This window comes from Tachysurus vachellii, chromosome 3 (genome assembly GCF_030014155.1).
Source record: "Tachysurus vachellii isolate PV-2020 chromosome 3, HZAU_Pvac_v1, whole genome shotgun sequence".
Lineage (NCBI taxonomy): Eukaryota > Metazoa > Chordata > Actinopteri > Siluriformes > Bagridae > Tachysurus > Tachysurus vachellii.
In genome coordinates, this window is record NC_083462.1 from 26,634,556 (window position 1) to 26,651,361 (window position 16,806).

General features: G+C 38.5%; 2 protein-coding genes across 3 annotated transcripts in view; one reads left to right on the forward strand and one right to left on the reverse strand.

Moving 5' to 3' along the window:
• Positions 1-43: 43 nt before the first annotated feature.
• wdcp (WD repeat and coiled coil containing) lies at positions 44-9,218 on the reverse strand. 2 transcript variants are annotated; one of them, XM_060866511.1, is made up of 4 exons: positions 9,107-9,218; positions 6,760-8,624; positions 1,487-1,601; positions 44-560 (listed from the first exon to the last, which is right to left on the reverse strand). In XM_060866511.1, exons 2-4 carry the CDS (start codon positions 8,611-8,613, stop codon positions 388-390), a joined length of 2,142 nt encoding a protein of 713 aa, XP_060722494.1. In that variant the 5' UTR covers positions 8,614-8,624; positions 9,107-9,218; the 3' UTR covers positions 44-387. The 2 variants fall into 2 exon arrangements, with proteins under 2 accessions (XP_060722494.1, XP_060722493.1); XM_060866510.1 differs by having other exon boundaries at positions 1,487-1,607.
• A 1,210-nt stretch (positions 9,219-10,428) lies between these two features.
• fkbp1b (FKBP prolyl isomerase 1B) overlaps positions 10,429-16,806 on the forward strand; it is an 8,734-nt gene continuing 2,356 nt past the window's right edge. The window contains exons 1-2 of the mRNA XM_060865020.1: positions 10,429-10,569; positions 12,941-12,988. Coding sequence (XP_060721003.1) covers positions 10,533-10,569; positions 12,941-12,988 — 85 coding nt within the window. The 5' untranslated portion in view covers positions 10,429-10,532. The remainder of the gene's footprint in view (positions 10,570-12,940; positions 12,989-16,806) is intronic.

Genomic DNA, 16,806 nt, shown 5'->3' on the forward strand with positions numbered 1-16,806 from the left:
ACAGTCAAAGATATTCTTTGACACAATACACACTCATTACATCTTGTCTCATTTGAGAAGATATATTTATATTGAGGGGCAAACAAACAGCTCTTATTACATACATCTAACTCATTATAACTGATGTACTATGTAGATAAATCATTACAATTCAAAACAACGTTTTTTGTTAACAATCCATTTTGTCCCAAGATGCATGACATTTCTTTACACCAACAATAAATATTAAAACATAAAAGCAGGCACTATGATGTATAAAAATAGAGTTGGTCTTCATTTATATAGAACAAAGCCACTAGTGGCCTGTAAACACTCATTATGAGGCATTGTCTTTTCATTGTGATGGCTTGGGGAGTGTGTGGACTGGAAAGGCTGCAGCGCACAAAATCACTGTTCTATATTTGCTGATTTTTCAAGAGGTTGATCATTACTCCCACTGGTGCTGGCAGACTTGAAGGAAAACTTCCTCTTTGCACTCCGTATCGTGAGCTCCTCCTGGTGTTTGAAGGTGAGCGGTACAAATCCGTCTGCGTCGGCCACCAAGACAATCCACAGTGGCCCTGAATAAATACAGACACAGCGGGTCTTAAAAATATTTCACCAAAATATTCTAAATGAGCCACTTTTTCCACAAATGTTTGCACAGAACACACAGATAAACCTAAAAAAACCCACACAATTTATCAAGTTATGCAATTACTTAACAATGTAATAATTCTCTACTATAACATAATAAACTACTAACTCTACCCTATAAACTGCAGTCAAATTTCAGATGGACAGGATGGCTTACGAAGTGTACACTTCACAAGGGAGGCTATAAATGGACTTAAACCTTAAATCTGCTCAAAGCCCATAATCTGTTATCTATTTTCGTCACAGCCAATTAAGTACCTGAAAACTTACTGACTCTCTGACACTGAGTGACTGCTGTATCCTGGTCAGAACCTATCCCACTAACAGAGTGCACGGCAGGAGAGTTGACTCTGGATAGGATGCAAGTCCCCTCAGGGCACAATTCACACACACACCCGCACGCAAGCTCATGCACATACACACACATTCACACTCGTACATTCTTGCTCACACTTACAGTACATACACCCATTTGCAATTTAGAGTAGCCAATACACCAACCTAAGTTTTTTGGCCAGTAGGAGGAAACCCAAGAACCCAGAGAAACTCCACAGAGACAGAAACCCCAGTTCAGGATTACACCCAGGACCCCAGAGCTGTGAGACAGCAATGCTATTATACTGTACTGTAGTTGTAAAAACTGTATACAAGAGACACTAAAGTATAATATTTACCTGTATAATATTTCTCTGTACTTGTATTTCAAAGTGAAGTGTACATATATTTATGATTTTCAACTCATGTAAGCTGTCTAAGTAAATAATTGCCCGTTATCTCATATTTATTGGCTTTATTTTATAGAATGCACAGTAGAGTTCAGGGCTTGGTATCTGGGATTACAAGAACATACCATGCATCATCTCCATAACAGTCAGGTTGAAGAGCTCCTGCAGGACTCGGAGACAGAGTCTTCCTTCACATAACAGCACCGGTCTCCTTTCATCTGTGTACACGTTCTCTGACAGCTGCATCTGGGGGCAGAAAAATGCTTCACTGTTCATTTCTTTATGTCGCCTGTGTACAAGTTGTAGACAGAGGCTGAGAGTAAAGAGGCCATATATTTGTCCTGTTATACTACTGAGTATTATACACAATGCTCTAAGAACGGTGAGCTAGCTTTATTTACATTATTACTACGCATAAGGCGATATTAAGCAAAATGAGTCAGCTCGACCTTACTAGTGCTCGTTGTCAGTGGTGGAGGTAAGAAATTACTCACTACTACTCACGTTTCTGTATTTAAGTATATTTTTAGGGGATTTGTACTTTTATGAGTATATTTTTAAGTCTGTAATTTTACTTGTACTTAGGTATAAATGAAGCTAAGTAATTTACTTCATTATTTTTAAAATTACAATTCGTTACTTAGTACGCCTGCCATTTGAATTAATATTTCAACCACTGACCGGTATTTCTGTAGCCAATAAAAATCTCTCATCTTAACAGACCAATTAAAAGCCTGGTATTTGAACCGAAAAACAAATCTCCCACTGCCTCAGATTTACATGAGCTGACCATGATCGTACAGTGAAGAAGTTATTGACTGAAGCCCCCAGCTCCTGACGCAAGCGGTTCTTAAGTCTAGACCAGCAATGTTTTGGTGCTACTTAAGAAACACTTTTCCTGGTTCAGAGCCGGTGCTTTGGCTGTCGAAAAAGAAAGAACTGGTTCTAAATTAGGCTCTGGCTCTGAACCAGCACTCAAACTGCCTCGGTGGAAAAGGGGCATACTGGTGTTTTCACATGTTAACTCCAGACATTCAACACCTAAACTATCTCAAAGAGATTCACAATTTAACTCCAACTTGCATTTCCTACAGATTATAAATCAGGACCCCAATGATGGTGGTCAAGACATTATTGTGAACAATCTTCTGAGAGACTCAAAGTGGGTCTGGCCATAGACATAAAGAACCCTAATAAGAAAGAATAAAATGGCTTCTTCCAAATGTTGCACAAATGGTCTGAGTTTTTAATCACAGTAAATAAATGTTGGTGTAAATGCCTCACACATCAGCGGCAGCAGTTATAAACTATGTAATAACTGATGAACAATATTTAGCAGAACTGAGTAAATATATATAGATATAAATACAGATTATGTTTGTAAGAGTAACCTAATCAAAGACTCACACAGTAGAACACGTGTGAGAGTCAGAACACGCGTGAGATTTTATTTATTGGTGTGCAGTAAGTTTTAAAAACAGTACTGTAAGTTTTATATGTTTAACAAAGGACATGTCTGCTGCATCGCTTGTCACCTATCTGACTCGTATCACTCCTGAGCTCTGCTTAGGAGTTATACTTATTTACTGAACTTGCTGAGTTCCTCTGCACGTTCTCCGCAATGTTCATATGGGTTTCCTCAGAGTTCTCTGGTTTCTTCCTACATCCCAAAAAACATGACAGGAGGCAGACCAGCTACACACACTAAAGTGACCCTGTGTGTTTATGGAGCCTTAAACCTAGTTCCTTAAACATTATTGACCTAAGAGAAATTTAGAGTATATAAGATCTTGTGTTATTAGGTCACATGGCTGAGATCTGATTCGGATAATGAAGCTGCTGAGATTTGAAGATGCTCAAACAAAGGAGGAAACACAAAAGGCATCCATCGTCGTTTATTTCATACTAACATCCAGCCTAAATTCACATGAGGCTCTTTATTACTCTATAATAAATTTAAAAAATATATTATACTATTAAAACAAATATCAAAACTCGTCTGCAAATTCAGAAAGACATCGACGTTAACTCAAAACAGAAAGTCTCAGTCCTTAATGAACATCGCAAGCTGATTGGTTACAGTCATTCTGGAAGTGTCTGGGTTCACAAGTAACTGGGTTTATTGACCTCTGAGCTAACCTGAGGTCAACAGACAACCTTATAAAAATGAACCTTTTATGAATTTTCTTATTTCACACTCGTTGTTAATTAAGACAACTGTTATATTTACAGCATCCTTGATCATCACCACACAGTGAGGATCCACCTTGAGCAGCATTTAAATCTTAAGTGGGCTCGATGTTTAAATGATTCCTACACATATTCACCAAGCCCCATCCCCAGGATCTTCGGTGACCTGTATAGTGTTTATAAAATAACTGACAGGAGATGCATCCAAATGTAAACAAGCATTCTTGCCATTTTCACATTCAAAAATATATATTTAAATGATTATAGTTGTATGTTATGTGTTATGTTATGTGTTAGGTTATGTGTTAGGTTATGTGTTAGGTTATATTTTGAACCCCAGTCCTCGAATCAACAACCCAGTGCCATAACCGACTGAGCTAACATACGTTATATACTTTAGATACTATAGACACTGATTATGAGCGAGTTCATGGAAAATATTGTCCTGGTCCATACTGTAAAGGCATGAAATATGAAAAGTTTATAAGGATTAAAAGAAAGATTTGGGATTGTTACTCTGCCTTGTATCCTATAACAGCAGGCCCCAAAGTGTTTTATTCCATATTTATACAATGTTATACATGACCAAAATACTATTACAATAATCAAATTAGTGTGTTTTGTTCACATTAACACACATTACCTTACATTTTTACTGGAAAATGTTAACCACAATAATTAGTTAAAGATAATTACTTCAGTCTATAAAATTTAATTTCTTTTTTTGTTTATTTTCCATTAAGCTTTAGTTGATTTTTTTTTTTATTTCAGAAAGTGATATAACAATATCACACAGATTAGATGTCACAGATATAGATAATATACCTCAAGTGATCACAGACCATTACCTCATACTGTACACCTGTAGAACAGATGAATCGTGTCTCACCACATTATCGACTCGGTTGAACTATTATTCCGACCACTAAAGACAGACTTCTCACTATACCCTTAAACGCAAACAATCTAGATGAAATGTCTAACGGCCATTATCACTATCTTCACTAGCACATTAGACACTGTGCCGCTCCACACGGCACCGTGGTATAATGATCATATTTACACCTTCAAGAGAGAGACACCCGTAACCACGAGTGAAAGTGGAGAAAAAGAATATTGAAGGTTTTTAGAATCGCATACGAGGACAGTCCAGCGATGTCCAGCGATAGACAGGTTCTAAAAGCTTCTAGGGCTGATCACCTGAGCAAACTCGTAGAAATTAGCCAACACTATCCCAGGTTTTTATTTAGCACAGTGGCTAGATTAACAAAAAATAAATAAATCAGATATCTGATAAACACTATTCCATCACTGTTTGGTAGTGAGGACTTTATGAGATTCTTCACTGATAAAACTGAAAACAGGGCTCTCAAGTTTTGAAGACAGGCAAGAGTGACATTTCCAACCCCTCAGCGGACCCCCAAAAACAGAAAAAAAAAAACAGTGTTTCACCAGAATCACTGACCAGATTTTAACCAAATACAAAGTATTTGTTCAATTTCCATTTATTAATGTGTGTGTGTGTGTGTGTGTGTGTGTGTGTGTGTGAGAGAGAGAGAGAGATTATGATGTTGTTTATTCTAAGTGTTTGTTGCCTTTTTGGACTCCTTTATCATTTGTAATGCTGCTCCCGTATAAAACAGTACGGCTCAAGCCCAGCCATTTTTAGGATCATGATTGAGGACAATGTCCCGTCCAGAGACAAACTGTTCCGTGTTGAGGTTTTGTTCAAACCGACAATCGAAAATACCTTCTCTAATGAATATGTTTTTTTTTTATTGGTTGTTGTGTTAAATCTTACCCAGATACAATAGTGCTATTTTCTGATTGGCTATTGTGTAGCCTCTTTTTTTGATTGGCTGATAAGTGTCAGGCTTGACTAAGAGCTCCAGGGGAGACGCGCTTGATTCCTGCCCGGTTCCATAGAGACAGCGGTGCGGACAGATACTACTATTTACTATTTATAATAAGTTTTTCTGCGTGAGAAATACGATGTGTGGTGGGAGAGCGTGACAAAAGACCCAAATGCGTGACTGTCACTCTCAGTACGTGACACTTGACAGCCCTGTGAAAGTATCAGGAACAAAATAGTTGACAGCATCTGATGACGCAGTGTCACCTAAAGCTCTATACTCACAACTACAGTGCTTTACAAGTACAGGACATGTGGAGCTAGATAAACGTATTACTCTAGCTACAACAACGACGTGTGTGTTAGATCCCATTCCGACTAAATTACTGAAACAAGTGTTACATACAGCTGCTGAGCCTCTTCTTAATATTTTAACCCCTAATTATCTTTAGGTCATGTCCCTAAATCCTTCAAGTTGGCATTTATCATTGTATTGTAATATACCGTTCGATTCAATTCATTTTTATTTGTAAAGCGCTTTTAACATTGGACGTTGTCTCAAAGCAGCTTTAAAGAACCTAAGTATAAAAAAGTTCAAGATTTATATTAGACATATTTAAATGCATTTGTATTTATCCCTAATAAGGAAGACTGAGATGGAAGAGGAAGAAACCTTAAGAGGAATCAGACTCAGTGACTGAAGGCCACTGGAGCTGGTATAACTCTTACTACTTAAACCTGTATTAGTACTGATTCTTGGCTTGTAATTAGATCCTAATTAGAGCTAGTGGTTCCTAATAAACTGGCAGCTTAGATCAGATTAATTCGAAATGGCCGCAATAGTGTGTAAATATAAAACTGTTGTTTGAATTGATTGCTTTGATATCAATAACCTGGAACAGTAACTCCTCTGATATGGCTTATTTGGTTTCTAGAACATTTTCAGGCAAGCTTGGATGATATCAAACCAAAATATCTCATGATGTCTGAAGACGTTATGACACAAACTAAAGTACCAAGACGAAATCTACAATTCTACATTTTAATTCACGTAACACGATAACAGGTAGAAAGGTGGCTTGAACGTTTAGTAAGCTACTTGGTACAATACAAACAGGTGAAATGTCTCAATAAACATCTATTCACAGAGCACCAATCTGTGGAATTGACAGTCAAAATGTTTGTTTCAATTGACAAAAAGTCATATTCAGGAGACGTTTTTATCGAAGTCTGTGAACTTTTCAGCCTGATGTATAAAATGTTCATATGCACACGATAAAGCTTTCTTAGCTGAACACAAAAATAGCAACACTGTTATTGTTATATAAGACATAATGTTATGGAAGTGACACATACCTGACAAGTGACATGGACATACTGTGGTTCACGAACTGGTGGGTAGCTGCTCATGAGCTTTTTTCCATTCTGGGTGAAGTCTTTTATTTCTGAGAGGCACTGCTGCACCTCTGCAAATCGGCCAAATATCCTCTCCATGTTGTGTGCGAGTTGCTCAGAGTTGTTCTCTTTTCCATGACAGCTGTTCTTCAGCAGAGGAGAATCCGACAGCAGCTTTTCTGATGCTGTGTATCGAGGGGAAGACGGTCGTGTGGCTGTTGCTAGCGTGGGTATGCGATTGACATGATCCATATCGTAGTTTTCCACAGTGATGGAGGACGTGCTGGAAGTGGCTCTGTCTGAGAAGTCGGTTGAGCTCACATCTGAACTAGACACTTCCTCAATTAGATTCTTCCTGACATTTGATGACAGGATTACAGATCCTCCTGGAAGAACAAGGTCCTTCAAAGCAAAATCTTTAGCGTAGGCTTCCGAATGACGCCTAAGCTCCTGGAGGTCACTTGGAGACTCAGGCTTCTGGACAACAGGGGACGCTGTGTCCTCATCAAACACCAGCTCCCGGACTACGAGCCTGACGACGTACTTGTCCGTGTTGTAAGACGGAAGGAAAGCTGGGTCACTGCTCCTCTGTCGGCCGAGCATGACTAGGATCTGCTTGCTGCTAAGAAAGCATAAGCCTTTAGGTTTTTCATTCTTCTGTAGGTGTATCTGTTGAACATTGGGCATGGAGGATGCCATGATAGAGTAGACCAACACCATGTTGCAGGTATTGGATGCAACTGCAACTGTGTTTCCTTGTGGGTCAAAGGCCATGATGTCAGGGACCAGAATGCCAGGAATGCTTACTTTCCTGGTGGTCGTAACCTTTCGCTCGTACCTGACTAAAATCAAATGTGATGAGTCTTGACCTGATCCTGTCAAATGATCTCGCCGCCTCAAGTGAATCAAAGGGCTAGGGTCTGACTTTCGGTGTTTTGACAGAATGTGCGTAAGGTCAGTGGGGCCACAGGATGAAATGAACGCTAAAGGTAGCGAACGGTCCGAGTCAAAAGACTTTCTCCTGGATTCTGAGCAAACATCTTCCTCCGACATAACAGCAGAAGGCTGATGAGTAGACAATGGCTTTGATTCATTTGACAAGTCAAAGGCAATACCTGCATTAAGCCCACAGATTTTATCTAGAGGCAGTTCTGTTGTTACAGCCACTTGGGCATCATCAGTAGACTCAATGGCACAGATACAGCCGCCAACATCAAAAACAGGGCAAAACGTACACGCAACCAGACTTTTCTGGATGTCATTCCATATATAGGAGTGAAGAGCGCTGCCAATGGCAACCACCAGCCTAGTTCCGTCTTTAGTCCAGCATGCACATTGGATCAGACCACCGCCGTGGATGTCTGCCTTCACGCGCCGATTATCTACTCTCACAGAGAACAGCACAGAGGCATCCCGCTTGGTCAAAACAGCCAGGATGTCTTGCCTGGGGTGCCACACACAGCCCTGAGACAGCAGCGGGAAAGGTTCACTCATTTCACATGTCTGGGTGCACAGCAGCTTGTTCTGCTCGAGGGCACTCAGCTGAAGCTGCCACACCGTCACGTGCTTCTTGTGCTGCACCGCGAGCAGAGCTGGAGTACCCGAACAACACAGAGGTCCCCAGATAAGTCCAAAGACATGTTCAAATTGTCCAATTACATTAGTGTCACCAAATTTAGGCTCACCAGCAACATAGTAGAATGAAGTGAGGCAAACCTGTCTCCCATCCGTCCAAGCTATCCCATGGACTGGATGAATGGCTTGGTGCAAAGTATTGAGTCCAGTCCTCAGAAGTTTAGCTTTTCCTAATTCCATGTTTGTTTGTTCTGTCAGATGAACAGATTTTGAAAATTATAATCAATTATGATAAACAAAAGGTTCAGATGTGTCAAAATGTCTACTTATTCAAGACAGTACTGAATGAGGTCTCAGCAAGGTTGTGCTTGGTGTAAACTCACTTAAAGCCTCTTGCACTAGTCTTGTGAAATCCCTATAATCCTGCTCAAGGAGGACCTGATTAATCTGACATGACCCCTGAAGATGACTAGTTTGGAGGAAGATTACACTATTCTAAATGGACAATTTTGTGTTTTTCTAATTGTAGGCTTTATTTAAACTGCTTTAAATTTGCACAACAACAACAAAAAAAAACACGTGTTTACTCTGTTGCCTTGATGACAAACACGTGTGCAAACAACTACGCTATTATAAATTAGAAATCAATTATTTCATTCAAATTCTAACATTATACATAAAATATACAATATAAATAAAATACACGGCTGTGTAAAATAGAACTAAAACATACCATCTTGTTGTTGACTGAAAAACCACCGGTTTTTTTGTTTGGGTTATGTTTCCACTCGGACATATTTAATGGGTTGGACAAACGGAAAAACGTTAGAGCAAAGCATTGTGGGTATTGGAGTTTTTTCCACTTAATTGACTGTTTACATATTACTGTGTAACAAGCTGCTTAATGTTTATACCTTTACTTTTGTTTTTACAAGGTTCATGACAGAAATTTCAGTTTCAGTTTTAATTATACTTCAACTACTATTCTTCTTCTTCTTCTTCTTCTTCTTCTAATAATAATAATAATAATAATAATAATAATAATAATACTATTATAATAATTACATTAATAACAACAATAATAATACTAATAAAATAATAATAATAATAATAATAATAACAATAATAATAATAAATACAAAAATGACAACAACAACAACAACTAATAATAATAATAATAATAATGTTATTTGTTGTTGTTGTTCTGATGTTCCTCATTTGTTTACATATTTATTGACTTTTTAGGCATTGGTAAACAGTTTAGTCTTGAGTTTAAAGTAAACATGCAGTTCTCAGTTTTCAACAGTTTCAGTTTAGCCAGTTGATTTCTTTGTTTTGTTTTGTTTTGTTTGTGTGTTTATTTACTTAAAGCTTTCATGCATAGTGTCCACACTTATAATCCGTCATCATATATGTTAAAATATAGGTTATAAATCAGATCCAGTTTACTTGATCATTGCTGTGAATCTTAGCATAAATGTAAAATAAACAAAACATTTCTGTTCCTGTAAAGACATCTTGTCATTCCCACCATTGCACCATATCTCTGGTATATCTACACAATTTCAACACAAAATCACAAATGACCTCACAACCCCCCTGACACAAAACAAAACAAAACAAAGCATAGCAAAGCAAACCAAACAAACAAAAAAATCTATATAATATACTGTAAGAATATTGTTTAAATAGCTGGATGAAAGGTGTGAGGTTAGTAAGGGAGGGGCAGCAGGATGTAAAGTGGACTTTGAGTCTGTCTGCATGGCGGTGATTATTATTATTATTATTATTATTATTATTATTATTATTATTATTATTATTATTATTATTACTATTATCATCATCATCATCATCATCATTCATTCATTCATTCATTATTATTATTATTATTATTATCATCATTATATTTATTATGATTATGATGATGATGATGATGATGATGATTATCATGATCATTAATATTAGTAGTAGTATAATAGTAGTAGTATTAGGAGAGGGGCGCAGGCTGCTTTCTCACCGCGTTGCTGCCCCCTAGTGGTCGGAGTGCAGCTCCACACCGTGTTCCTCATCATCACCACCACCGCCACCAGCAGCCAGCAGTCAGCATATCTGCTCTTCTCTGCTGGTCATTTACCCACAAACAGGCACAGCATATCGACATGGGTGTAGAAGTTGAGACGATATCTCCAGGCGACGGTAAGTGACTTTATAATAATCACATCCGTTATTTTGTATCTATGTTGGACGCCCTGCAGCGAGCACACAGCCTTCCTCCTGATCCCCTACAGCTCCCTACAGCTCCCCTAACAGTCTAACACACTAACACATTACATCCTAGCTCTCTCTCTTGTTTATTCTATACATCACTTACAGTTAAATCTAAGCTGTAACGCCTGAATGACTGACTGAATGAATGATGAGTCTTATAACAACATGGATTGGGTTACAGGGCAGGACATTGTCTTTGCTCAGTCTAGCCAGAGAATTAACACAAGGCACACCAATAATAAATAGAAACAAGAGACTGCTACAATTCCTCTTCTCTTTTCTACTAACGTTTTTCCATTGCTCACTAAATTGGCTTGATTGTAAGGATTATAATGGAAAGATAACTGAAGCAGAAACATGATGCTGTTGTAATGTAATGACATGTTATGGCTCCTGCTGGTCTGAGAGCTAGAGAGCAGCTTTACAGGATAATCCTCAGCCATGCAGTTACACAAGAGTCTGACTGTAACAGATGAGGTCTATTTATTTATTTATTTATTTATTTATTTATTTATTTATTTATTTATTACAGTGTGTCCAAATCTAACACACGAATGTAACGGATCCTTTTCACACTGCTCCCTTTCCAAATCGAACACTTGTTGCTCTCAGTTACATCACTATAATTTGACACTAGCAATATTCTGAACTGATACCTGACACTGCGGCACAATTTCACAAGCCTGATCATGGAGTACCTTCTGTCCTGAACAGTTTTTCTCCCACAATTTAAGCTCATCTTAGACGTCCAGTTTAATCCAGGAGGACTTATATTATCCGCTGAATCTCACGTTCGGTCTCACTAGCTACAAGCTGGCAGAATGTCGACAGAGCCAGTTAAACAATCTACCATCTGGTAAATGTAGTCTACCAGTTTGACCAACTTGGTAAGCAGTCAGAATGAGTTGTTTTTTAAGATGTTGTGAGTTGTGAATGTATGTGATGTTTGCTGACACATGCTGTAGCACATAGCCAAAGTTTGCCCAGCGTTCACTTTCACTTAAATCACACCATTATCACGACCTTGATTTTTCAACATTTGTCCGAAACAAAGTTTTGCAGAATTTTTCGATTATGTCAGTAATTCATCAGCACCAGGTATCAGCTGACAGAGCTTGGATCTTGAAATTGCATACAAAATGAAAAAAAAAAAACCCCACAATTATTTGTTATTAACATACACACTGATACCAATGATACCATGCTATTGCCTTCGTCAACAGATCTCAACCGTGTTGATTACCTATGAGAGATCCTGGTCCAACATTTTACACAGCAGTTGTCTCCAAATTTACCATGAAATATTTTACCCCAATGTGACTTCTGTCTCAGTCTAATTATTAGGTTGGGTGAAGAAGATAGAATTGGTTTTAAACACAATTAAGATGGGCACTTTTAGTATTAGTTAAAAGAAACTATATTTCATCATATCACTGGGCCAAGAACATAAAAATTTCCATTTCCAATCCAGGAGGTTGAAAGCTTTCATGTGCTTCCTCCAACCACATCTTCCTCCAACCACATCAACACACTCAGAGGAACGTGCAACCCACCCCCTTCCACATGCATGAGCTCATAGACACCCATGGCTAGTGTCACTGTGATTGAGAGACGAGAGAGTATGCCATCCCTCCTACTCAGAGTTTGATCTTTTTTTTGTGAACGGTTTTCAGTTGAGCCACTTATTGCATTTGTTGGAAGTTGTACAGTCACAGGAATTGATGGACAATGAACTCTGGCAACAAGCATTGACTGCTTGATACTGTGTGTGTTTGTTGGTCTGGAAAAAAAATGTGATTATATGAATTATAGTATACTTTATATCACTGTGCCAAGAATGTGAACATTTCTAGTAGTTAAATTATAATGCGCATGACGTTAATAGGAAAATAGCAAAGTGATATAAAAGAATCATGGAACGTCATGGAGTACAATCTCAAGCTGGTAATATCTCATTTACTCTCAAGCTGGTTGCTTCAGCATGCTCTGGACTGAAATCTTATCTCACAAATCCTGCCCCCTCCTCCCTGAAGCCTGCAGTCATGCAGCATGAATGCCTCTCAGTCCCACAGAGTAACCAGGTGGCAGTACATTTGACATTTACCAGCAATATGCATGCATACTTACGTTTACATGTCCAGACTGTAATATGTATCATTACTGTACTGTGCTATGCTGTTGATGTGGCCTTTGTTTCGATTAAGTGATCCACAGGAAACATAAAACTGTAATGTTAATATGTCATTAATTACCTGTGCAGTTTACTCACACTGTTATTCACTTTTTGTTTTCTCTACAGGGAGAACCTTTCCAAAGAAGGGACAGACATGTGTAGTGCATTATATAGGTAATGTTTTCCCCCATTGCTTTTGGAATTTCCATGTTTCTTTGAGTCTTAACCCCTAGACACCCAGGTTACACAGACAGGAAACAGGATGTTGATAACAACCTTTTTGGCTCAGTTTGCTTAGCGTCTTTCTCCCCTTGTGTGTCTAAATGCATTTGTTTGATAACTCTGCAATAAGCTGCAGTTATTTTGTTATCGCACTCTACCAAGCTTTTCCTCAGTCGCTATTGTTATTTTCCTCCAAGCAAACAATCTGGTCAGTAATTAATTTGTACTGAAAGATTAATCATGTCATGAACCATGGAAAAATATAAAATGGCAGTCACGTTTAACGCACAATATCAGCATATTGTATCCTGAATACAATTTCATACAGAGCAGATGCTGTGATTTTGTTCAGAAGCTTCAAATGTGTTGAGATTTGAACAGTTTTTATGGTGTGTTGTTCCTGATGTAATGAAAATAGAATGATGATACAACAGGTCTTGGGGGCACAAGAGGTCTTGGACATACAAGAGTTTTTGAGCTACACCAGGTCTTGGATGTACAAGAGTCCTTGGGGTACAAGAGGTCTTGGGGGTACAACAGGTCTTGAGGTACAACAGGTCTTGGGGGTACAACAGGTCTTGAGGTGCAACAGGTCTTGAGGTACAAACAGGTCTTGGGGGTACAACTGGTCTTGAGGTACAACAGGTCTTGGGGTACAACAGGTCTTGGGGGTACAACAGGTCTTGAGGTGCAACAGGTCTTGAGGTACAACAGGTCTTGGTGGTACAACAGGTCTTGAGGTACAACAGGGCTTGGGGTACAACAGGTCTTGGGGGTACAACAGGTCTTGAGGTACAACAGGTCTTGGGGTACAACAGGTCTTGAGGTACAACAGGTCTTGAGGTACAACAGGTCTTGGGGGTACAACAGGTCTTGGGGGTACAACAGGTCTTGAGGTACAACAGGTCTTGAGGTACAACAGGTCTTGGGGGTACAACAGGTCTTGAGGTACAACAGGTCTTGGGGTACAACAGGTCTTGGGGGTACAACAGGTCTTGAGGTACAACAGGTCTTGGGGTTAGATAGATACTGACTTCTGACAGTCCTGAGATCTGTATTCACAAGCTCACAGTCACTAGTACAGAACCTTAATCACTGAGTAATCAACTGAGTAAAAACTGCAACTATTTACTACTATTAGAATAATAATGAACGATGAATGATGATGCCAAAAACATTATGGATTATACAGTGACTAAGAAAAGTGTTAAATGAATTCAACACTTTTTTAAATTCTGGAATGGATTTATGCTCATGATGGAGCTCAGCAAGCGTTTTTATTTTAGCTAGTACACCATGTCAGTTTTTGGGACAAAAAAAACCTGGAGGAACCCCAAGCAGTCACAGGAAGAACTCTGCACAGACAGTGTTTAGGGAAACTGTTTAATTTTATAAAAGTATAACCTGCTCATTTAAAATACAGTTATTTGGAAATAAAGTCATACATTCTGACCAGTCCTGTTCCTGTTTTTTGCTTTCTTATAAACCAAACAACAAACCAAACTTGCCCAATTCCCACCCATCAGTTAGGCCTCACAATCGTAGGGCAGCTAATAAACCAGGAAGGCGAAAGCTGTCATATGCTTCCTCCAACCACATCTTTTTGGTACAGAGGTGTAACACACTGACTTTAACGCACTCAGATGAACGTGCTACCCACCCCCTTCTACAGGCATGAGCTCATAAACCCCCATGGCTAGTGTCACTGTGATTGAGAGACGAGAGAGAGACGCCATCCCTCCCACTCAGAGTTTGTTCACTGTTTGCGAACACTTTTCAGTTGAGCCACAAAAGGCGGCTTACTTTTATTGTTTTACTCATATTACAGCCACAGGAATTGGCAACAAATGATGGACAAGAAACTCTAGCAACAAGCATTGGCTACTTGATACTGTGTGTCTGCTGGACTGGGAAAAACCCTTCATACTGACTGATTTCTACTATATGAATCATGAACATTAAAGGTTTTCCAGAACAGAAATACATTTGTCTTTTGCACATATCTAAATCATAAGTAAAGATATAAGTTATTAATATCCGGCTACTCTTACAGCATAAAAAAAAACGAAAATGATTACAATTCCATTGAAAGACATCAACACACTGACTAAGAGGAACTGCTAGTAAATAAATAAATAAATAAATAAATAAATAAATAAGAGCATGAAAACTATGTATATTTCTCTCTATAATGGTATTTTATCATACAGCCTGCAGCCATTTTTACAGGTAAACAGTTTGTATTGTTTGGGGCAATAGATTAATGTTTTTTTTTAAAGCGTATCAGGTCCAAAAATACAATTTTAGTCAAAGTATCAATATATAATTTTTTGTTTTAGCCAGAATTTAGCTGCAGAGACAACTTTCAGTTTATAGCATTTGTTATTTGCAACAAAGCTACTTTCCTTTTCTATCATTGCCTGCATTTTGCAACCAGCATCAGTCAAAAAGTGACACTGCCTGCATTTATATACATCACTGTAGCATGTCTCGGTGATGCAGTCATGCAGTTCTATATTGCCATGTGGATGTCTGCACTGTAGCTGTGACCCTATTGAGGACTCAGACTGAAACCAGACTGAAATCTCCCTCTCTGATACCCCTGCACCATGCTGTCATCAGCTACTGGCCCAGTTTCCAGATACAGTATGAACTGTTATTAAATTGAACCTCAGGATCCTGCCCTTTAGTTTCTCTCAAAATCTTTTGCATATTCTAAAATAATACGTAATATCTAATACTGAACTAAACGAGTGCATTAATTTAATGTGAATGGAGAGTTAGTACAGAATTCTTATGGAGTGTCTCATTTATGTTCCCTCACCTCCAACATAGAGAGTATCTCTGATGAGTATGTGATTATGATGTGTTATAAAAATGTTACAGTCCACAATTCTAAACGTCATGCTATGCATCTTGGGAGATAATGTCAAGATTCACAAAGAAATATCAAAGCTGTAAATTTGCTTTTTAGTGCTCTAAACTTTTCACCCCAGACTTTCTTAAGCCAAGTAAAGCAGGATGTTTTTTTTTTTATCTTTAGCCACTTCCTAAATTCGTCCTTGGCCTTGACAGCCCCAGTGCACGTCTCCAGTTCCCTAACCGGGCCAGGCAGAACAAATCAATTAGCCCAGTCTTGCTGTGCTTTATTTTGGGAGCTCAGGAAATCATCAGCGCTCTTGTGGGCCTGTCAGCTCTATTAATATTATTACTAAGAATGCACAGGCTCCATGCAGCCTTTTTATTTGCATGATGTCTCTGTGTCTGGAAATCTTGTATTCTAAGAGAACTTTGTTAGTGCTGTAATTACCGGTAATTACAGCACTCTAGACAAGCGAGTAGACAAGCCTATGTTTCCTGTATAATTTCATTTTACTTCCATGATTTTATACATTTTCTTTTATCTTATTTTTATCTGTGAGTATATCATCATTCTCTTCACAGTCCTAATTTAATTACACTTGATATTGTGCATTTTATTTCTACAGGTACATTCAGGCTCTTGACTGATTTTTGGATACATTTGGTCAGTTTTAGTCTTACATTTAGTCTTACAGCTTGCATGTGTGCTGATCTGGTTTCATGGTTTGTGGAGACCGGCTGCTGGCTCTGCTGGTCAGATACTGTAAACAGGAGTAAAAATAGCGCCACAGTGCTATCTCTCAAAGCTCAAGTGGCTCTGGAGGTGTAGTGTAAAGAGGGTTAGAGGCCACAAGTTTTCTACAGTAAGAAAAGACCACGTCTGTGAGCTTTAAAGTGCGCATTTTGAT